The 24,940-nt window shown below is 38.3% G+C and overlaps 1 protein-coding gene across 1 annotated transcript in view; it reads left to right on the top strand.

The window, feature by feature from the left end:
* The window catches only part of LOC110678060, a 52,103-nt gene extending 27,782 nt beyond the window's left edge, over window positions 1–24,321 (top strand). Inside the window, exons 2-3 of the mRNA XM_021850588.1 lie at window positions 23,683–23,855; window positions 23,916–24,321. Coding sequence (XP_021706280.1) covers window positions 23,683–23,855; window positions 23,916–23,989 — 247 coding nt within the window. The 3' untranslated portion in view covers window positions 23,990–24,321. The remainder of the gene's footprint in view (window positions 1–23,682; window positions 23,856–23,915) is intronic.
* Window positions 24,322–24,940: the final 619 nt, after the last annotated feature.

The raw sequence follows: 24,940 nt of genomic DNA, 5'->3' as shown, positions 1-24,940 counted from the left end.
CAATAAAAAGTGGAAAGATCAGGCTATGAATCCATTGATATGGCCGAAATATGTTAAATTTAGAGAATTTTTCACACGACACAACGTTACTTGGAGGCCCGAACATTAATATTATAATAACATATTGTATTGTGTTTTGTTATGTTTTGATGAATGTATATTAGTATTAATTATATCTCGTGTCATGTTGTGTAATGTTGCTCATGCAGTTATGTTCAGTATTATAATGATGTTCGATTGTTATATTGATTCCTGTTAGTGTTTTTATATTCTGGATTTATGTAATAGGATAAGAATATTCAATGAGACAACAAAGTCAGTTGGATTAAATACAAATACAAATACAAATAATAATGTTCATATAATGATGGTCCATTCCTATATGGAAACAATCAACTTGAAAAAAATCTCAAGTTGTTACATCCTAAATCATTTGGGTCCCCAGATGCTACTCTGAAAATTAGAGTGGAATACGTCAACTCTAATTCGTTTAGCCCGTTGGTTTATATAGATTCCGCTCAAATTTCCACAGTAGCTCCTTGGACCTCCAAAAGCTTAACAAATTTGGTGTATGTAACTTTAGAGTTTTGTAGTCTGATCAACCACCCTTGTTCACACAGGCTTTGATATTGTGTAGCCTTCACGTTTTGTTGTAAATCTTCTAAAGAACTTTATAAAAGAGAAGCGGTCTTGTCTTGTGTAATTCGTTTTCTTTATTCTTAATAAGACGAAGACAATAAACCTAGGAAGAACAGTCAATGTTCAAAAGAAGGGAGAATATGCTATGAGAGCTTCAAAACTTCATCAATTTGTTTTGAGAATATAAAACATATAACACTAGTATAAATCACATTTTTGAAAATGCAATCAGAAAGAACAGCATTTTTTAAAAAGAAGGCAGAATCATATATGAAAATAATAAAATACTTAATCATGCCAACAGCTTGGGCCAAAGTTAGTATAATGGTATAACGTACAAAAGAATAGCGTTTTCCGCCTAAGGTTTTGGTTAGTGCATCAGCGTACATTAGGGACTGTCGATGAGTTTTTTTAAGGCACCCCACTCTTTCCCCTAGTGGTTTTTTGTCCATACAAACATCTTAAAATTTGTATGGGCCGTGGTATTTGGCTTGACCTCCCTGTTTCCCTCCAAAGATGAGTGGTTTATGAGCGGCCTCTTAGATGATTTGCCTCGTTCCATAAATGCCATATAAGACTTCCATAATAAATTCTACTTGTTCTTCAAAGACAGATATAAAATACGAATGTGGCTCTCAAAGCATTTTAAAAAGAAGAACAATCTATATAAGATATTTGCAGGTTGAATATTGTATAATACCTTGGACAGATATCTAGTATATATTCCAATGTACAAGTTGTCAAGAAAATTATTACAATGCTGACTTGATTGAAGACAATTATCAGTGTGAAACTCATTTCAAGATAATTGTACCATAGTACGTATACCACCAGTATGTCATAAGTATAAAACGAGTAAATAAAGAATTACTGAACAAAATACAAACTAAAACGAACTATCTAACACAAAGCTGACAAAAGATTACAAGACAGCATTCAAGATATCGCATAAATCTAGACTAAAAATGAGACAAGGGACGCAAACACTCAACTATTAAACGGTATTTTTGGACTCAACTACGATTTTATTTTGCATGGGATCCATAATAATGAATTGACGAATTAATATTTGTTAGGTACATTAAGACCAGGATTCGAAGCGTCTGGCAAATCATTTTTAACGAAAACCAAATTTATTTTATTTTTCCGTATCTTGAAAATGAATAAAAAAAAATCTGGGGAATGTCCTATTCTGGTGATCGTCATTCTGGGGAATGTCCCATTATGGGGATTTCTGGGGAATGGGATTCTGGGAAACGTCATTCTGGGGAATGTCGTTCTGGGGTTTGACTTTCTGGGAAATGTCCTACAACCAATCCGGCTCCCTATTTATGTGTCATTATTCTTCATAATTACGAAGACAATGAACCTAGGAAGAACAGCCAATGTTCAAAAGAAGGGAGAATATTCTATGAAACCAAAAAAAAAACAAACTCCTCCAATTTATTTCGTAAATATAAAGAATATTACAGTAATACAAATCACATTTTAAAATACAATTAGGAAGAACAGCCAATTTTAAAAGAAGGCAGAAAAACTATGAATACAAAACAAATAATTTTTCGAATAGCTGGGGTGAAGTTTAATCATAAACATAGTGTGACTTATGCAAGAGTAGTTTATCTTTAACAGTTAAGCTACTTTTCTCCGAAATTTTTGGGCTGTTAAAATCCAGGTAAATAGTAAATTGTGAACAAAATTAACTGAAAAATTTGAGGAAACCCAAATTTAAGATTTCATATGATATTTTCTTTAACGACAAGACTTCCTTTTTGTTACATTCTTTTATTCATTAAATGGAGAATCAGTAAATCAAGAAATTCATCAAATACAGCGCCACCTATGGTCAGGAATGTAATTAGAACCGTATGGACAATTTTTAAATATTTGGATTACTTTCTCCTTACAAACTTCGAGCTCGTTTAACCCCTCCGAAGAGTTGATGGATGCTGCTCTAGTTTTCACAGCTGTAGTTTTCTGTAAAACGTAATTATCAAAGACAAGGGAAATTTTCTACTGTTATGTTTCTTTATTTATCATTATTACGAAGGCAATAATTCTAGGAAGAACAGCCAATGTTTAAAAGAAGGGAGAATATGCTATGAAAGCAAAAACAAAATTCCATAAATTTCATTTTATAGAATACAGTCACCTTTTGAAAATACAATAAGAAAGAACAGCCAATTTTAAAAGAAGGAAGAATAACTATGAATACAACACACATAATTTTTAGAATAGCTTGGGTCAAGTTTTATCATGATACATAATATGACATTTGTAAGAGCAACTTATCTTAAACAGATTTGCTACTTTTCCCGAATAGCCCAGTTTCCGGAAAATCTTTTAGCTCTCATAATTGTCATAACTTTTTGTGTTTCAAAGAGGTGAACGAACCGATCATCTGATATGCACCCTTCTTTACTTGATTGACGATTCTTCCGAATTTAACCGTCCTCGGCATATATGGCAAGATGTGTTTAGTCTAGGATGACCTTATAATATATAAAATCTCCATCTTTTGATTGCTTATCATTCTTGCTAGATCGGCTCCCAGTCTCTAAAGTCTATTCTTGTACCTGTTTGAACTGCATCGCTTTTCGAGGAAACGGGTCATTCAGAGAATTGATTTTCTGAGAAAAGTAACACAATCATGTTGATCCGCTTTTAAACAGCATTATCACCTTAAGATTTTGGTCGGGTCTGGCCATGAATCACGTAGTCATTTATTTTGAATTTTCTAGACCACCTAATTCCCCCTGCGTGAAATTATGTCCATACAAACGTATGGAAATTTATATGGGCCGTAGTCTTTGGCCAAAACCTCCCCACCCTCATATATGACAAGGTGATTTATGGGCGACCTCTTACATGGTTTCCCTGAGACAAGGGAAACAAAAACTCCCCTTATAAAAGGTTTTTTGGACTCAACTTGTATTCGCTTTAGATGATTGGACGACATTTCCCAGAATGACGTTCCCAGAACGACATTCCCCAGAACGCCATTCCCCAGAATTGGACATTCCCCAGAAATCCATTCCCCAGAATGGGACATTCCCCAGAAAACCATTCCCCGGAATGGGACATTCCCCAGAAAAAAAAATAACAAGAGATCTTTGAGGTGTTCAAATCCAGGAAAATGGTAAATAGTAAATAGTGAATGCATCTAACTGGAAAATTCGAGGAAAACCATAATTTTCATTGGTAAAACATTTTCGTATTGTTTTTTTTTATTATTTTTAACGGTAGGATTTTCGGTTTGTTGCAGTCTTTCATTTATTGAATGGAGAATCTTTAAATCAAAAATTCTTTAAAATGTTGACCCTAAATTTCCAACTCACATGAAACAATCGATCTTATCTGTCAAATCGTACATTGAAGGTAAATTATCAGAATCCCATAACTGATAGACTTTCTGTAAGAGCTGCGGTGTCCCTCAAGCCAGCATTATGGGACCAACATTGGACAATATTTTCACAACTGACATACCTAAAGTACAGGTAAAATGTAATCCTCGTTTGCGGATAATACAGGCTTCTCCTGCTAAGTTTGAAACTTACGTGATATCTATAATATATCAAAATTGTGGAAAATCCAGCCAAACGTGAAGAATATATAAATATATCAGACGTTTGTCTTAAGAACAAGCTTTTGATCTCAGAAATTTTCAGGCTAACCTTGTTGCATGCTGTATATAAGATGACCATTATTGATGACATTTAATTACATACTATTATAAATGTTGAAACATTGGAGCACATGGCATGATTTTTTTTTATTTCCGAAATTTCAGGCAATCTTTTATTGCCGCGATAAGTGATATATTTGATTAACTTAAATTTATAAAAAAAAGCTTGTAGCTTGCAAGACAAATAGGAGATTTGAAACTCAGCTTGCTAAATTTCTACACTAAAGCTTTATTAACACGGTTTTTACAAAGGGTTTTTTGCACGGATTTCGTAATTTACACGGCTTTTTTTATTGTTTACAAGATTTCAGAATTACACGGTTCTTTTTACACAGATTTCAAAATAAGCACGGTTTTTTACACGGATTCCGAAATCAGCACATTGTTTTCTGCGCGGAAAATGTTAGTGTATTAACCAAATAAGGATGACAGTGTTACCCATAACAGATAATACATGTGATGTCTGAAAAAATACTGGAAAATAAGATTATAAAAAGATATACTTGAAAACAAGAAGCCATGTCCATGTCCACTTCTTTATTTTTAATAATAACAGTTTTGTCAAGTTGGTAAACTGATTGATAAATAAAGCTCTGATCAGTGCTGGAAGGCGTCAACGTAAACAGAAGGTGTCGCACGACTTTTACATAGATGCTTCTCTCACTGTCATCGGACGGCGAGACAATGACAGAAGTTTTCCTCAAATTTCCTTTCATTTTTCCTTCGCTACGGTTTGTGACTGAATCGTAAACTACACAATTTCTAGTTTATTGGCTGTTATGATTATTATTTATATCGCTGGTATCATGAAAGGATATCCGTTTTACTTATTGAACACATTTGCTTCCAGATATTCTAAAAAATGAGATAGAATTTTGAAAAGCAAAACAATATTACAATTGCTCTCGTGAGAGCCCCGTCAATGTGACATGACGGATTGAGCACATGAAATATAGCTTCGCCTAGTGACAGTGAGAAGACAAGTTTCGTCAGTGTCGCAAGCCGGTCATGATTCTTACCAGCCCTGGCTCTGATATTTATGACCCAAGTTTACTTCCAACCAGTCTTAAAACAACAGTGTGCTTTTCTTAAATTTAGTAGAATCCGTAGTTTAAGATATTTTTACACGTGAATAGTAAACTAAAGTAAAATAACTGTGCTCCACTTTTTTGATGAATCAATTGAATCAATACTACATAAGATGTTTACTAGGGTTATTATAGCTTCTTAATAAATAATTAATGCGTTTGAAGTCACTGTTGGCCTTAAGTGTTCGGAATATGAGTCAAAACGGTAGCTTCTTAATAAATAATCGATTTAGTTTTCCATTAACTCTATGCGAGATGTGAGATCAAAATTAACAAATATTGTGTACAGAATCAACAATCAACCTTATTTCACCAAAGGTCTTCAATGTTTAAACAATTGGACTGCATTTAAACCATCAACATACATAACACATTTTCCTTGTTATGCTTCGAAACGACCCAACTCGAACTTTTATCACTAATTATTCACATCGTAGCTATCCTATTAACGATTCTAACGCCTTTAGATCTATTCTGTTTCCAACGTCTCCAACATTTATGATAACTTCATTTTCACCTGGTTCATATTCTCTGGAAACAAAGCAGATGAAACATTATTGTCACAATTTTCAATCAAATGGTTCCTTTTTCGTAATACCTAAAACGATTTTCCTCCGTAGTGTATTGAAATGCGATCAGCTTTCCATTGTGTAACTTGTATCCGAATTTTCCAGCGACAAACCATACTGGCTCTTTTCTTTTGTCAAAAAGTGGTTTGGAGCGTCCGCGTTCAATCTGAATCTTTCCATCACTTAACGAAAATCTAAAACATGGAAAAAAAAATCATTAATCCGATCGCAGACTTTAACAGCACTAAACCACTTACGGTGATAACGAATGGTCATCTCCACTCTGTGTATTGACTATCTTCTCTGTGTAAACTTCACAGTCAGTAATCGTTTTCTCTGCTCCCAGAACATTGCCAAGACTGCCGATTATCGTAACTAGCCAAACAACTGTGATTTGATTAAGCCACATGGTCATCCTCCTTCAAACAACACTCGTACCGGAATGATTGTTCATTTTTGAATTAGATTTACTCGGAGACGGAATCCACATATCCAAAGGTCCAGAACAGGTCCTTTTGGAAAAATTTTCTGGATAAACTGGAAAACCCATATGGGTAATTACGAAGCTTCCAGACATGGTTACTCTTCCAACTGAACCCGTGCACATTTGAGTGACAAAAGATACGTAAAAATGGACGACTCCATGTTGGAACTAATGCATGATGCTGTGTGACGTCGAGAGATTATTCGGCTATTTTCGAGTTTTGATCTACTGCGGAGATGTCAGAGAGAATCATGTGATCGCATCGGCAAAAAATTAGCGTAATCGCATCGTTAAATTTGTTTACTGAGCAAGACATACAACGTGGCTGTAGGTCATTTTTCCCTAATGATACAGTAATGCGTCGCATAGGACGATGAATGGTTGATACAGCTATTAAATTAATTTTATTTGAGAGGATATCAAAGTGTATCAGCATCAATGTGATCTGAGTTGTATTGAACTTTTTTAAAATTGAAAACAATTAGCTCAAACCTCAAACCTTGAGTATGTACATTAAACCACCCTAACCCAATTGTCAAATTTCACTTAGAAAATTCCAAACAAAATATCAAGTTGTTTATCTAAAGCATCATATTCATATGTTTAAACGCAATTATACAAAGCGATCCACGTAAACAATATTCCACATGACAGTGTATCTCGTTCTTCCTTCCAGCTTCAGCAACCTTCAGGATATTGAGTTCGCCGTAGTGTTGAACAAGTTCGTGTTACATTCTCCACCGACACATACTATTGTCCTACACATTGTGAAAGTTTGTTCCAATGACCTTTTCGTAAACCAAATTGAACCACTGCTGTACTATCATACGCCAGCCCAGTATTGACTAACCATAGTAAAGTATGAGACATCTTCAGAATTGTTCACGGAAAAGCTTTTTCAGATTTTTCAATGCTATTTCATAGATTTCACCAGAAATACATTCAGAGTTCCTCTAAGGATTGTTCCAGAAATTCATCTACAAATTCAGGTGTTTCCCCATTATTTCCTACAGAGGATATTATGATATTTATTTTTCATCGATTTCCTATTGTTTTGTTTTACAAAATCATCATCTACAAGAATTCCAGCAGCAGTTCTTATTTTTCAATATTCTCTCAGATTTTCTTGTGAATTGATTAAGATATTTTCTCCAAGTAGTATCGAAAAATCTCCCAGAAACCATTCCAGGATTTTTCGGACGAATCCTTTGGTAAATCATTCTTTCATGAAGCTCCGTAAGTAACCATACCACTCAAGCTTTAATACAATGCACATAAACGGTGTTTATAAAGCTGTAATCACTACAATTTAAGTTGATATAAAGTGGTAAATTGCCCCACTAGGGCTATATTGAAATTATAACTTTTAACATTTATTTGAGTTTTGTGAGACCTTTTTCCCATTTTAAAACAAATTTAATATTAGTTAGGGAAAGTGTACCAGTTATGGCCATAGTGGTTCCCTATTTAGCCATATGTGAAATTTTGATAACTTATATATTTTAAATCTTTTTGAATGTTTTAACATCAAGATATATCTTAAATCTAACTAATACAACACACAAAAATTTTCAAAATTAGAAGACATCAAAGTTATCACGTATGGTGAAATAGGGAACCACTATGTCCATAACTGGTACACCCACCCTATACTAGTTCGAGCGATATGGATACTTGGGTCCACTTCCAAGGGTTTTCCAGCATATCTAGGGTACACTACAGCAGCAGATAAAAAGGTTTCATGATTTATTTCTCAAGTATATTTTAATATCCATTTAGCGTTTTAATTTTGGAATGCTACAGTTATTATTCCAGAAGGGAGTCGAATCTTATCCTTGTCACGATTGGCAATTCGGCAGGGGTTTTTTTCTCAAAGCTTCTGAGCAAATATTCAGCCACAATATGCGCTGTATAGAATTTCAAAGTATTTTCACGTTTTCCAATTATTTGTCAATATATTCTTCCAAGATTTTCTCAAGGGTCCAGAAGTTTCTTCATAGATCTTTGCAGTTGTTCTATTCTGCAGGAGATAATTGTTATTTTCTTCAATAAGTTGCATAAGAGATAAGATTGGGATATTTTTTGAAAATGCTTCCTGAATCACATTAACAATTTTTACATAAAACTTTTGCCCCGTAAAATCTGAAGAAATTTTTGAAGATACCTCTGACGGAATCTAGGAGCCATTGCTATGGGTATCACTAGACAATTTCCTGTATTGAATCTTGAAGAAATTCTGAATGAAAAGATATCTCTGAAAAAATCTGAAAGGAATTCCTGGAAGTAATCCAAAAATGTCTATGGAAAAAATATTGGATACATTCCTGAGCTGCATCACTTCATCAAATTGTGGATGGTTGACGTAAGCGCCATTTCAATATTTTGCTTATATCCCACATATCTGAAGAAGTAGTAAAATTGTAGGGTTACAAGAACTTATGCTCATTATTCACTCTAGGTTTTCCCATAACCAGGGATTTAATTTGAGAAAATTGAGAGTATCTCTCATTTATCGCTCCCTGTAGCAATCATGATCCACTAAACATCACGAGAGTCTGTATATCATCTTCTTCTACAGCTCTGATTAAATCGGGAAGATAACAGTTCATGAAAAAACCATCCAAACAAGCTCCGCCGTTGGTTAGCCGTAAACCACGATTCATAATTAAAAACAAGTATTTATCGAGTAACGGACTCATGTTCCGTAACCGGTCGTTTGAGAACGTCGCGACCCATTGGAAGCCCACACAATAGAAACCTCAGCCAGCACAGTTGCTGGCTAGTGTGGTGTGTTATTTCAATACCAAAAAAATAATGCACTCTCGAACTAGGCATTGGATATAAATAATAAGCGTTGTGTTTGGATGAGCATCTAATTCTTCCGAAATAGGTGCACTTTGCGAAAAAAGATTACGTGATTTTTGAGCTGAAATCGTATTCAGGTTAACTTCTGCATCCATGAGTCCTCTCGTGGCGTAGGGGTAACGCGCCCTAACTACAGATCAGGGAGTTGTGAGTTCGTTTCTCACCGAGAAGACGTGTAACTCTTTCGCAAAACTTCACATCAATGTGTCCATTTAATTCAATTGCAAAAAGTATATGTAATGTTTAGCTTTTCGGTAGTTGTTAAACTTCCACTCGGCTGGTTAGTCGTAAACCAAGATTAATAATTAAAAACAAGTATATATCTTGATGTTAAAACTTTCAAAATGTGCAAATTTTTGAAATGAAACCTATGACGAAATAGGGAACCCATATGTCCATAACTGGTACACTTTCCCTACCTCTCGTTATATCGCGATGAATAAACAAAAGTCCTGACGGTTTTCTCCGGAAACATTCTGCTCCTACTCTTTATGCGTTTTTTTTTTGTTTATAATTGATGTCTTCCTGGCCTCTTTTGGCCTCGAAGCTTCGAGCTTTTTTTTCAAACATGTGTAATCGGTACGACGGTGATCTGTCTTCAAGCAGTATTATGACCAATAAGTCTAGAGGCCGTCCATAAATGATGTAAAATTTTATGAGGAATTTGTGATGATGTGTGACGAGGAGAGGGAGGGGTCTTTAACCAGTGGACGCAACATACTGAATCGTATGGATGAAAAGAGTAACACTTAAAAAGTATATGACAAACAATGTTTGCACCATACTTTTTTCATGCTAAATTGTTTTAATATCGCTTCTACATTAATCATTCAGCTTTAAAAGAGTGATATGTTAGGATTTTAAACAATATGAATAAATGAAAAACCGAATTAAGTACTGTTTAATGACATTAGAGTTTGTATCCTTTGACAGGTGCACATATCTTGAGAGCAGAAGTTGAAGAGCCTGGGCAAGCATGAGTTTTATTTTTTGTTGCGTCGCCGGTTTTGGTTATTTTTTTCGGTTTTCACGTTTGCCGGGCAGTGCGAGTTGAAGAGCCCGAGCAAGCAAGAGTTTTTTCATTGCGTCGTCGTACGTTACGTTACGTGAAGCTGAAAGTGGATTGTGGCTTCTCAGTCAAGGATGAAGTATTTATTGATGAGCTCGTTTCATGCTTTTATTTCAAATCTGTAAAATTTGTATGACAACATTAAATCGTTCAGTGTTGAAATGGCAATGTGATTTTTCAACAAACTATGAATGGCTCGTCACTATGAGTGTCGGCATAAACTCTTGTTTATAAACTATTTATGTTTTACATACTGTTTTTTTTTTTTCAAAAAACCCCTTTCCTTTAATCTTTGTTTTTGTAATTGAAGAAGTACTTAGAATGATTCGACACTATGAGTGTAGATCTGCAAAAGTTTTATTTTATTCATCAAACTTTGAATGGTTTACCACTGCAAGTGTCGGCATACAAGTGTTCTGTAATGCGTTTAGATATTTGTTCAATAAACTTTGAATGTTTCGTCACTTTAAGTGTCGACATTATTTTCTTCTACTTGGAAATTGTTCATATCAATTTAAAATATTATATTCAAAGGCATTTTTACATCTCACAAATAATTATTTATCATGGTCTAATTGCTTATCAAAGTGAATTCTGTGATCGAACGATCCTTCCAATTAACAAACATCCCTCCCAGTAACCATTGTGGAGATGCAGAGGCAAACACGAACTCCAAATAGCTAAGATTACGCACTAACATTCTTTCCCCCAATCCCACCTGACTGCAAGGACGTGGCCGGCGCCGTTATTGGCCCTGTATAAATAGAGGCACTCAATTATGCACACAGAAGAAGTTTATGGCCAATCCCAGCCGAACTTCTAGTTGATTCTTTGTGCATCTTCACTGACATCGGTCAATCACGGAATAGCAACCATTGATATGTGTAGTCAGTCTAAGCTAAAAGCTAAGCTTTGACAGATGCACGACCTCAACTTTAAGGTCAGTGACGCGTTTGTTTAGCTTGAATAATATTTTATAAGTCAGGAGTTGTCAACGCACTTCTGAGCCTCAACAAATCAGCACTCGATTTATTAAGCTGATTCATTGAATGAAAACTAAAATTAAATAACGTAAACAGGAAACAAACATGATGAAAAAATGTTAGTCAAATGCGTACTGTACATCGCATGATTTTCTTGTTTTAATCCTGTTGATGAAAAATATAGGGGGTACTAGTTATGCTACGTATTTTATTGGGGAGTATTGATTTTTGTGACGAAATGCTAAGAGGGAAATGGAAGCGTGTAAAGCCTGTGAAAAAATGCTACATTATTTATGGACAGTCCCTTTCCCGACTGCAAGCTGAACTCATCTGGATTCTATTATTGTTGATGATACCTAGGTATGTGGAGACAATATAACCGTCAAAATATATTCCGCGAATTATGTACACCCAATTTAAATTTGACCAAATATTCATTCTACGAAAAATCGTTTTGATCAAATGTTCTAAGCTAGAAAATATGATTAAATGCTCTTGGACCAATTGTCCATTTGACCAAAATTACTTTATACAAACTTTTATGCCTACTTAGTTGTCTTAATCATGAATTTAAACAATACATTAGGTTAATTTTTTTATAATTTACCCATTCTTGGACGTCAACCTCAAATACGTCATTGACTACTTAACTTTTATCGATTTCAAACTACTAACCGAATCGCTATTGTGTATGTTTATGATGGAACCGACAAATTTTATCACTTTAACCCTTCCATAAAATATTCAATCACAGCCCTTTCATGAATAAACAGGAAAAAACAGTTGCAACCGGTTATGCTTTTAGATTACTTCTGTGCTTGAGCATGCAAAACTAGCCACTGCGCTTCATACTTGTAAACCGTGAGTCGGTATGCTTGATCTTCATTCAAGAGCATGTAGGTTTTAAGTCATTGACCGCAAAAGTAAGATGCTGTATTGGACAAAATAAGTGAACACAGATCGATTTCCTTTGCAGAATGTTCACGCTATAAAACTTAACATCAGCTTGTGAATTAATTGAGAATCTACAAACGTGTATGTTTTATGGATGTAATGGCATAAATCGCATAAAATATCGTCTTGTTTTTGTTGATGTGTGGATATTTTTTAGCTAATTAACAACACAAACATTCTCATTATTGTTGATTATAAGACATAATAAGGCCGTTTAATATTGATAACTATTATTGTTCGGTCACACCGCAACGACATCTCCCATTTGTTGTATGCCAGGTGCACTCAAATATAGCAGCAGCGCTGCACTGCCCATAATTGCATATTTGTAACATTCAACAAAAGTAGGCATTGAGTAAATTGAGTACCAAGCGTGCATTTTATGGTAGTATGGGAGGAAACTAAAATTTCTAAAAATTACCAGGTACTCAAAAGTGCTTATTTGAAGCTGATATTTTATACAACTCATATCGCATACTAGGTGAATAGCCAGAAAAAATTCTGATAGAAATTTTATTGTTATTACATTACGAGGCTCATTTATAATCTCAATGTGACTGTTATGCGGTTATAATTACCAATGTGACAAAACAACTTAGTATTTTTTTCGAATTTTCTAAAACAATCTCACAGATTTCAGTAAGTTGATCGAAAGTATTTATCATTTGATGACTCTCCATGGTATTAACTCAAATTTGTCAAAAATGTCGAATGTGACTGTTATGCAGTTATGGGCAGTGCAGTGTACATTCAATTTAGGGACGATTCAAATATGACGTCCATCGTTTTTCAGGATTTCTAGACCCCCCCTCCCCCCTCTGTCACGCTTTTTCCAATACCTTGTACACGTACTGTCACACTGTCGTAGACTCCCCCTCCCCCAAATGATGGACGTCATTTTTTGATGACCCCTTATCTGTTTCTCCCCCAGCTAGCAGCAAGCATCCCAATAGGCCAGGAGAAGTGGATGAACTTGTCATTCATTTTCCTGTCAAATCTCATACAAAATCTACTTTTTATCTGCTATAAATTCATGATGGGTGAAGCACTTCCCCTAGCCTATTGCTTCCATGCTGTTGCTTTGGGCTGCGTGATGCTAGCTGTCGGCGCATTACAGCGATGTAACAATGCTACATGCGATGTGTACATTTTGCTACCTCTCGCATATATAAGAGTGATCATTCCCTGTGATAATTAGTTGTAAGTTGTGATTGTAATCTTTCCGTACAGTATCCCCCACCGAGCAGGAGCACTGCCTCTCGGTGGTGGGCAATAAATTATCGTTGATAGTAGAGGAAGTTGTCGTTATTCGTCTGCCCCACCGAGATAAATTAACACAAAGTAGGGCCTAGTCAACCCTGGACGAAACAATTCTCGATTACTTTTTCAAATCGATGTAAGTAACTTTCATACGGTTTCGAGAAAATTAATTAAGAAGAATCACAACCTTTCTTTAAAAACTGTTTTAAAACTAATCCCATTTTTAACATTTTTTAGTTTCTATCATTTCCCACAAAAATTGTATGACAAAATGATAAGCCGTTTCAATCAGTTACTTACGATGTTTTTGTACCAGTGTAAAATCGACTCAAGTGTTTTGTTTTGATTCGTGGTTAAGTCATTTTGTCTCCCATACAACGGAGCGGCGAAAGTAGCGGTTAGGTTGCAAAAGTGACTAATGCGTTCAAATGTCACTAAGCCACAGAACTAAGCTCTATTGTAATGCTAAGCTATGATACTGCTTTCTTTTTTCAATTGCCCATTGCACGGTGACGTCATCAGAAAATCGCTCTCTTTCCCTCCCTCGGGAAATCTGCAAACAATGGTATCAGTACCTGCCAAAGTTGACAGGTACTGGCACCATTGTTTTCAAGTTTTGTTGAAAAGCGAAAGAGAGAGAATTTCGCCGTGAAATGCCTAATTCCTGAAGTGTTAGGATAAGCGATCGAACAGCTTCGTATGGTTCGAATCGACAATTCAGCATGAACAGCAGTTTTTTATATGTCTCCTTGTTTTTAGACGTACAAGATGTCTTTAGAAAAGCCTGCTCTTGCGGGAGCGAACGATGAGCACTTGTACGGCGTACATTTATCGAATTATTTCGCTGAATATATCATGGATCGCATCACCAACTAAAGGTGACTCCCAGACAGAGTAGACAATCGTCACCGTCAAAAAAGTTGGCGACGAAAGTAAAGAAACATCGTCATCGTCACTCAACCAGGGTCGGATGACGATTTGCCGCAGAGATCCGATCACATAGGCTCGGCGTCATGGCGAACAAATACGATTCTTTCGTTACGGTCGAATCTTCGTTCGGGAGCACTGAGCCAACGAAAAAAAAAAACGTGTCTTCGACAGATTAAGAACATTTTTTTGTAAAAATAAAACAAAAACAAAATAACAAATCACGACTGAAATCGAACAAACGACCTCTGAATTGTCAACTCCACGCGCTTACCAACAGAGCTATTATAGAATCATGAGAAGTGTGGGTTCATTTTCCAATACAAGCAATTATGTGATGGCATTCGTTGGTTGGTGCGAAGCAAGCGAATATACAGTAAACACCTTATTCTTGTGAGTAAGGGTAGCAAGCGGAATAAAGACAAATTTGCTCGTTGACGATTTTGAATTGAAGTTCGTCGTGCATTCTTTCGTCGATGGCGAGACGACGACCTGCCAGAGTTATTATAATGGATGACGATGTCTTTCATTAATTCGTCATCGCACTGTGACGAATCAGACGATTGCCTGCCCTGCTCCCAGATCTTTACCTTATCCCACCAACCCAATATGCTTTTCATGACAACTTCGGAGATGCAGAAGATTCTTTAATCTCTAGTAACAATGGTTGTCTAACTATCATTCCTTCCCTTCCTCGATGACCGTAAGGACGTGGCCGGTGCCGTTATTGACTTTCAAAGTTTGAGCACATTGAGGAATGGTAAGCTGATCCTAAGCCCCATTCAATCAATCGCTGTGCAACTTCGACTGCTCTGGTCAATCACGGAGTACTTACTGAATCGTTTGGCTTAACATCAATTATCTTGATAAAGCCTCACCAACAATATTTCGCCAATTCACTCGGTTCATGGCCGCTTCTCTCCATTCTCGACTGTGACCCACGCTCTCCAGGTCCTGGTGCACCTGGTCAATCCACCTAGCTCGCTGTGCCCCACGCCTTCTTGTTCCGACCGGATTCGTAGCGAACACCATCTTAACAGGGTTGTTGTCCGGCATTCTTGCAACATGCCCTGCTAAGCGTATCCTTCCAGCTTTAACTACCTTCACGATACTGGGTTCGCCGTAGAGTTGAGCGAGCTCGTGGTTCATCCTTTGCCGCCACACGCCGTTCTCCTGCACGCCGCCGAAGATCGTCCTTAGCACTCGGCGTAAGAAAACCCCAAGAGCTTACAAGTCCTCCTCGAGCATAGTCCACGCCTCATGCCCATAGAGGACTACCGGTCTTATGAGCGTTTTGTACATCGTGCATTTGGTGTGGGGGTGAATCTTTCTTGAACGCAGTTTCTTCTGGAGCCCATAGTAGGCACGACTTTCACTGATGATGCGCCTTCGTATTGTAGTTGTTGTCAGCCGTTAACAAAGATCCGAGGTAGACAAACTCGTCCACCACTTCGAACGTATCCCCATCTATCGTAACACTGCTTCCTAGGCGGGCCCTGTCACGCTCAGTTCCGCCAACCAGCATGTACTTTATTTTCGACGCATTCACCATTAGCCCGACTCTTGTTGCTTCGCGTTTCAGGCGGGTGAACAAATCTGCCACCGTTTCAAATTTTCTCCCAATAATATCCATGTCGTCCGCGAAGCAAACAAATTGGCCGGATCTCGTGAAAATCGTGCCTCGACTGTTAAGTCCGGCTCTCCGCATGACACCTTCAAGCGCAATATTGAACAACAGGCACGAAAGTCCGTCGCCCTGTCGTAGTCCCCGCCGAGACTCGAACGAACTGGAGTGTTCGCCCGAGATCTTCACGCAGTTTTGCACACCGTCCATCGTTGCTCTGATCAATCTTGTGAGCTTCCCGGGAAAGCTGTTCTCGTCCATGATTTTTCATAGCTCTACGTGGTCGATACTATCGTATGTCGCCTTAAAATCGATGAACAAATGGTGCGTAGGGACCTGGTACTCACGGCATTTCTGGAGGATTTGCCGCACGGAAAAGATCTGGTCCGTTGTCGAGCGGCCGTCGATGAAACCTGCTTGATAACTTCCCACGAACTCGTTTGGTATAGGTGATAGACGATGGAAGAGAATCTGGGATACCACTTTGTAGGCGGCGTTTAGGATAGTGATTGCACAATAATTTTCACACTCCAGTTTGTCGCCCTTTTTGTAGATAGGGCATATAACGCCTTGCTTCCATTCCTCCGATAGCTGTTCCGTTTCCCAGATTCTGACTATCAGCCGATGCAGACAAGCGACCAACCTGTCCGGGCCCATCTTGATGAGTTCGGCTCCGATACCAACCTTGCCAGCAGCCTTGTTGTTCTTGAGCTGTTGAATGGCATCCTTAACTTCCCCCATCGTGGGAGCTGGTTAGTTTCCGCTGTCCGCTGTGCTGACGTAGCCATCGCCTTCACTGTCCTGACCTTCTGCGCCTGTGTTCTCTGCGCCATTCAGGTGTTCATCGTAGTGCTGCTTTCACCTTTCGATCACCTCGCGTCCGTCCGTCAAGATGCTCCCATCCTTATCCCGGCACATCTCAGCTCGCGGCACGAAGCCTTTGCGGGATGTGTTGAGCTTCTGATCGAACTTCCGCGTTTCTTGAGAACGGTACAGCAACTCCATTTCTTGGCATTCCATCTCTTCCATGCGGCGCTTTTTGTCCCGAAATAGGCGGGTTTGCTGTTTCCGCTTCAGTCTGTATCGTTCCACGTTTTGCCGCGTACCATGCTGCAGCATTGCAGCCCGCGCTGCATTTTTTCTCCTCTAAAACCTCCTGGCATTCTTTGTCGAACCAATCGTTTCTTGAGCTTCGTTCCACATATCCGACAATGCTTTCGGCAGCGTCGTTAATGGCTGCTTTAACTGTCGTCCAGCAGTCCTCAAGAGGGGCCCTATCGAGCTAGCCCTCATCCAGCAAAGCTGCCTCCAGATGCTGCGCATACGCATTGGCGATATCCGGTTGTTTCAGCCGTTCGAGATTGTACCGGAGTGGGCGTCGGTACCGTACATCATTGATGACGGATAGTTTTGGGTGCAGTTTCATCAATGTTAGCGCCACGATAGGTTCTGACGTCGGTTATGTCGGAGAAGTGCCGTCCATCGATCAAAACGTGGTCGATTTGCGATTATGTCTACTGAGGTGATCTCCAGGTGTACCGATATCGGAGGCTGTGCTGGAAATAGTTGCTACGAATGGCCATGTTCTTGAAGGCGGTAAAATCTATCAGTCGTAGGCCATTCTCATTCGTCAGCCGGTGGGCGCTGAACTTTCCAATCGTCAGTCTGAACTCATCCTCCTGGCCAACCTGAGCGTTCAAATCTCCTATGATGATCTTGACGTCGTGGCTTGGGCAGCGGTCGTACTCGCGTTCGAGCTGCGCGTAAAATGCGTCCTTGTCATCATCAGTGCTTCCGGAGTGTGGGCTATGCACGTTGATTATGCTGACGTTAAAGAATCGGCCTTTGATTCTTAACTTGCACATTCGTTCATTGATCGGCCACCACCCGATCACGCGCCTTTGCATATCACCCATCACTATGAAAGCTGTTCCCGTGTTCGCGTGTGTTGCCGCAGCTCTGGTAGATGGTATTATTACCTCTAAACGTTCGCACCAATGCTCCTGTCCACCACACCACCTGCAGCGCTACGATGTCGAAACCGCGGGTCTTCAGTACATCGGAGAGTATGCGAGTACTTCCAATGAAGTTGAGAGATTTGCAGTTCCACGTACCGAGTTTCCAATCGCTAGACCATTTTCGTTGCTGTGGTCTTTGCCGATTGTTCCGGCCCGTATTCTTTCGTTGACGTTCCTGTGCTGATGTGTTTTTACGATTGGCTTGCAGGGCCTGACACCAACCCCCTAGATTTCCGGAGGACCATTCCCCCTAAATGTTCGGAGGGCCGTAGTGCACAGTTTAGCTTAGAGTCCTTCTCTGGCACTCGGACGATGATCAGCCGCCTCTGACATGGGGAACAGACGCTGTTGTGAGCCGCTGCTAACATGGAGTACAGACGCTCCAGGCTTGCAAAAGCAAAAGCAAACCCCCCCCCCCCTTCCCTGTCAGCATACGACCAAAGTTCCCATCGGGTTACCCGATCTTCCCCAAGGTTACTCGTACCCCGGCCAGTACCACGAGGAGGTAGGGATAGGAGTTGCTGGGCAAGAGGCTAAGGACCGCACAAAGGTACGCGAGTTACCAATGGTAGTGTAGAGGGGTTCGTTAATGAGGAAAGTTTTATAGATGTTCACACTAAAAGTCGTCACAATTCACTAGCTTTCCGCCCTTAGAATCGTTCTTAAGGAATCGATGGAGACACTTTCACTTTTCCCTCGATTCTGATCGCGTATGTGAGTGGTTCCACCAATTTCCCGAAATATACTTTATCCACCTTATCACTATCAAACACTCTTGACCCGAAATGACCTGCTCGTCAATTTGGCAGAAAATGCCCACTGAACTTTGAACGAAAATGTCGAAAACGAAAAGTAGGTTTAACCCGAACGCCACACCTCCTGGAATGGACCGTCAGAACTGGGGGCGTCGTACACACCCGGACACCTCCTGTAACGAACCGTCAGAACTGGGGACCTCACCGCCAGCGATCGGGGCGTTTTATCGCGCTCCCGCGAGGAACTCAATCTCCCAATCTGAAAATAAAGAGAGAAAAGAGAAAAGCCAAAACGAGCGTCGCTCTGGCTCGGTTAGTGCAGCCATGTGACCGAGACCTTGTTGGGGCGTTCAGTCAGCGTTGTCGGGATACACAAACAAAATTAAAACAAAAACATTCTCCGGCATTGGAGCACGAGCAACAAGCAGTAAGGTTCTTGTCTTCTGCTTACATCGCTTGTTTCTAGTTAACCTATTGAAAACCCACATCTGATGAAATCCACTAACTTGCGTGGAACATCATCGAAAAATAAAAGGGTTCTTTCTTAGATCAATGGTGATCATTGATCTTTCGAATTATTCAATACAGGGAGGGGAATGCTTCCTTCGGTCGGCAGGACCGCTACATCCGCCCCCCCTTAAATTAAGTTTTTATTTGTGAAGCAAAGAAAAACTTGCAGTAGGCATTTGGCTAGCGTAAAGAGTATCCCTAGGACTATTCTACATTCTAAAACAAAAATATAATTAGGATTTTTTTTTCTTTGCAAATGCGTACTAATCTATTCCTTATTTTTTTCCCTGCTCTAAGATGATTCACCTACCTCCTTGCCGCTTGAGTCTGTCAGAATGCCGCTTCGTGTTTGTGTTCCAATAGAAATTCCCTCGAACGAAACTGGATTTCGAGCTCCGAACGAGTTATTTGTAGGGTTGTCCATTGAACGAAATCTCCCAATCAACCGGCAAGACCAAAAACCTGAGTATCTTCCAAATAGTAACTAACATCCTTCTATTGCACGTAACTTTCTATCTGAACAAAGTCGTTTCCATGTATTGAGTAACCTTAGTCACCAATCACCATTCCGATTCCATCGAACCACTCTCAGAGATTCGTCGAGTGTCCCTCTTCCATGTCACCGTTCAACTTCGTGAAGTTTGTCGGATTCAGCTGGCACATGTCATATAGTACTCTTGCGACCAGCCACGAGCTCTTCGATTCTCTTGGCAATTGCAATCTTGGCTTCTTCGATGTTCGCTCTGGCACCAGTGGCCTTGATGATGTCCAGCTTCTGATCCTAAGGAGACAGCTCAATGTGGACATCGTAGGTATTCATCAGCTTCTTGACATCACTACCCTAGTACTCTTGCGAGGCATTCCAGATGCCTAATGACTACTCTCTTGGCACAGCTCAGAATATTCTTCCCATTCCAAATGCATATCTCACTACCGAAAACAAAGACTAGGACTGCGGTCTAACATTTCTCCATCGGCGCCAAACCAACACCTTCAAACGTGTAAACCTTGTTCGTCTTGATGGAGGGGAATGCTTCCTTCGGTCGGCAGGACCGCTACAGTAGCACATACGAATTGTACGGTCATCTATGCTCATGATCATGCTCAAAGCGAAATGAAAATGAAGAGCGCATAATGTATTTTAAAATAATTGCTTAATACTTTTAACTAGCAGCAATTAAGTTTTACTTTCATCCTCTAATTCATTTCTCAAACTGCTATACTTTTTGGTAATCTTGGGTCTTTCAATAATAGTAGATCATTCTATCGATACCCAATATAAGGACAAAAGAAAAAAGTCTAAAGGACAAAAGGTCGAAAATAATTTACTTGGTGGGAAATTTTTCTTTGGAGTCTTTCTTTGTTGAAAATAGACTTTCGACCTTTAGTCCCTTCTCTTTTCCTCTTAAACTATTTGTCATTTCAACTCTTTGTCCTGTCGACCTTTCTGTCCTTTTGAAGTTATGTCATTCTACTTTTTGTTATAGATTCCCGCTGCCTCATGACACTACATTAAGCGGTAACAACAACAGCCAAAGCGCTGAAGTTACGTTGTCGCAATTTTTTATCGTTTTAAAACACCAAACAATCTGAAAGCTTAATATGAGTACCGTAATCCGGGGGCAAATTGATCACTATTTTACAACTTTTTGTTGTGTTATCCTTCGGAATTAAATTGTTGTCAAATAAATTTCGACCAAATCAGTACTTCATTGATCTTTATCAGTTTATGTAAACGACTATTTATGAAATAATATTTATATATTATAAACATAGTTTAAATATCGAAAAATTGCAAATTACGCACTGGGGCGAAATTGATCACCATATAACAAAGCAGATATAAGAATGAAAAATGTACCTATCTACTAAATTTGGGTCTCCTGAATCTGAAAATGATGACAAAGTTCTTACAACTCGAGTATTCGACAATTTTATTGCAAAATTAAACTCATACGCCGTAATGTAGGCAATTTCCATTGAAATAAGCACATTTTTGTGAATAAACTGTTTTATTAGTAAAAAAAACTATACTTGCTATGCTGAATGATATAAAAAATGGGTTCAGTAGCTCATATTAGGGGCCCAGATAACCGTAGCGGTAAACGCGCAGCTATTCAGCAAGACCAAGCTGAGGGTCGTGGGTTCGAATCCCACCAGTCGATGATCTTTTCGGGTTGGAAACTTTCTCGACTCCCAGGGCATAGAGTATCTTCGTACCTGCCAAACGATATACAGATGCAAAAATGGTCAATTCGCAAAGAAAGCTCTCAGTTAATAACTGTGGAAGTGCTCATAAGAACACTAAGCTGAGAAGCAGGCTTTGTCCCAGTTGGGAAGTAACGCCAGAAAAAAGAAGAAAGAAGAAGCTCATATTGTAAGCTTAATACACAACAATTTAAACACCTAATGTTGACATATAGGCATAGCACCAGTGGATTGTTCAGCAACGACATTTCCAGCTGTATTGCTTGCACCTTCAAAAAGTATGAATATTCATACTTCATACTATTCAAAACTGAACCTAATAAAAATAAAATAGTTCAAAATCATCATTAGACATCAAACAACTAGAAAACATGGAATGTCTGTGGTGTCAACATAGCCTTCAGCATCCTTGGGAAGAAATGCTTTTTGGTACCGACCTGATCAAATTCGCCCCAGTGATCAATTTGCCACCGGATTACGGTAATAACTGAATATTCAACGATAAACAACGTAGATAGCTTTAACGCATTCAAAAATACTTGCAATCTTGTATGAAACTGTATAAATTTATGATACTGCATCCAACAGTCTTCAATAGTACAAGATTTCTTGCATCTTAAAAATGAAATTGTAAATAAGAATGCTCTGTTTGAAGAGTATCCGACCAGTGGATTACAAAAGAGTTGTAACAGATTTTGTTACTCAGTTAGGCCATTTTTCTTACAAAATATGTTATAATTTTAGCTAGTTAGTAGTGAAAATTACAAAAATAATAACCCAATTTCCTCTACACTACACAAAATTGTAATTATATAAACAATAATGTAATGTAACTTACTATGTTTCAAATTAAACAACAATATAACTCATTTTGCTATTTTCTATAAGAGAATTATATAAAAATTGTTATAAGCAATAGCTCTCAATTTTTATGTTTTGAATTAGAACAAATTTGAAACAGCGTTTGTTATTATAATTGATTTTGTTTTAATTTTGTTATAATTCCCTCCGTCAACTCAAAGTGCTTCTAACAAAAATGAAACAAAATTTGTTATTTGTAACTTATCTTGATATAATTGTGCTATAATTTTTTTGTAATACACTGGTCTGATAAATCATTGAATATGCCATTAGATATGGCTTTACATGATTAATGCTGACGTGACGTGTGAATTGATTTTTTTGTGTGTAAATAATATGGTAAATTACTATTGAACATCATGTATCAAAATATATACAAGATGGCCTTCATCTGAACCATATTTACATTCCTACATTTTTGTTTGACATTTCTCAAAAAAAAGTGCAATAATGTAAAGTTTTCTAACCAACTCCATGAGTTTTAGGCACCTTCAGCTTTCATTCACTTCAGTTTGCTCATAACTTTTGAGTGACAAAAATTATAAACATGAAATTTTCAGCAAAACGGGAAATCATTACTTTCTCTACAACTCCTTTGAAGACCACATTTACGTAGACTAGAAAACTTTAAAGTGAAATGATTTTTTTTTTTTAGTGTTCGCCCTACACATTGAACCAGTTCAGCAATATTTTGCTGAATTTTGCAGAAATGAAGAGTTCAACAAATCAAATTGCTGAAATTTCAGCACGACTTACTGAATTTCAGCAATTCGAACCGAAACTTCGGCAAAAAAATGATGGTTTCAAGGAAAAATGAAATGGTGTGTTAAATTATACTTTCAGAATCGATATATAAAGCTCAAATTAGATCAAAGGTATCTCCAGTAAAGTTATTCATAATAAAATTTCCTTATAAATTGCTGAAGAATGCAACCACAACTTCCCTACAACAAATATATAGAAAAAAAAGATTTTAACCTCAATCATGAACAACTTATTTAAAGACGTCTAAAATGAACGAGAGCAAAAAAATCCTGCTAAATTTTCGTTATTTGTGGTAATCAAACGAACGAATGGCGGTCCACATGCATTGGAAATTGTCTTATAGAATTTTAGATTGTATAACTAATCTTTCTACATACAATACTAACAAATACATCCCATGCCTTTTCAATTTCAACAGACATGTGCTATCCGACGGTACGATGATTCTACGAAAAACTTACAGTAAGTTGGTGAATGGCGCTACGGTTACGGTAGAGGAAGGTTCATTCTCATTCATCGGCTCAGAAGACAAGCTTGTTTACAAGACCACCTACATTGCGGATGAACGTGGTTATCGGGCAAAACATACGAGTAAGTCATTCAAGTTGAGTGTGTAGTTATGATCAGCTATAATTGTCTCCATATTTACAGTTTCTAACACGACCGAACCCTTCGTAGAAGATTCCATCGATCCGAAAGTGCTCATATCTCTCCTCGGAAAATAGCTCACGCACCAATGAGACTGCTAAAACTAGTTCTAAAATAACTTCAAATACTCGATTTAAAATAAAAACCGTACCACTTAGGAGAATCCCCTGCTTATATAACCTTTGATCTGATCACTCAACATCAACATCCGAAAAACAGCGAACCCCTTCTAAATGAGAGATGCAAAGGTTCAAGAATGAAACTGGACCAGTGGCATCAAGTTTACCTGACCCTGTGTCACCCAGCTAGAAGGCGAGATCAAGCTCATCAACCAGACTACCTGACCAGCATCTACCCTCAATGAGAGTTTAAGACACTTAACAGCACCTCGGACAATAAACACGTGTTAAAAGGTTAATTGACTTTACACTTTCAAATGCTCTCCGATGACTATGGATGCTGTCCCTAACAAAACCTCATCTCGTTTGTTGTATCATAAAAAATAAACATCAAAATCATACAAGATCAAATCTGTAACACAAGAGCAACCAGTAAGCATACATGGTCACGAAGAGGGTCCAAAAAATGTCCAACAGACAACTGGTCAGCTGTATTACTTCCAGCAGGGGAGGAAAACCCCTCGTTGTTTAACGTAAATTTGTAACCAGGTAAGTGAAAAGAGACAGGGAAATACCGGTTCACTGCTAAAATAGTGCTGCAATGCCAAGAGAAGAGCAAAATTCAGTTTAATGGGTAAAACCACGGGTGAAGGTATTCCCTCGCTTTTTGCCAAATAAAATGCAACAGACGGCTGTTTATCGTGTTTTTTTTTGTAGTGATATGGATAGCAATCGTGTTCATGTTTCGGTGTTAGTGGGACGGGCGCGTCTGCGAATGGTTACACTATCCAGTTGGTTCAGGTTACTTGAAGGCTAATCACATTTTTGCAGAGTTGAGGATTTGATATACGATGTATATAATTTAATGTATTATAAATAGTGTAACTTGTAAATCATCACGATATTCTA

This window comes from Aedes aegypti, chromosome 3 (genome assembly GCF_002204515.2).
Source record: "Aedes aegypti strain LVP_AGWG chromosome 3, AaegL5.0 Primary Assembly, whole genome shotgun sequence".
Classification (NCBI taxonomy): domain Eukaryota; kingdom Metazoa; phylum Arthropoda; class Insecta; order Diptera; family Culicidae; genus Aedes; species Aedes aegypti.
This window is presented reverse-complemented; position numbering and strand designations above follow the sequence as displayed.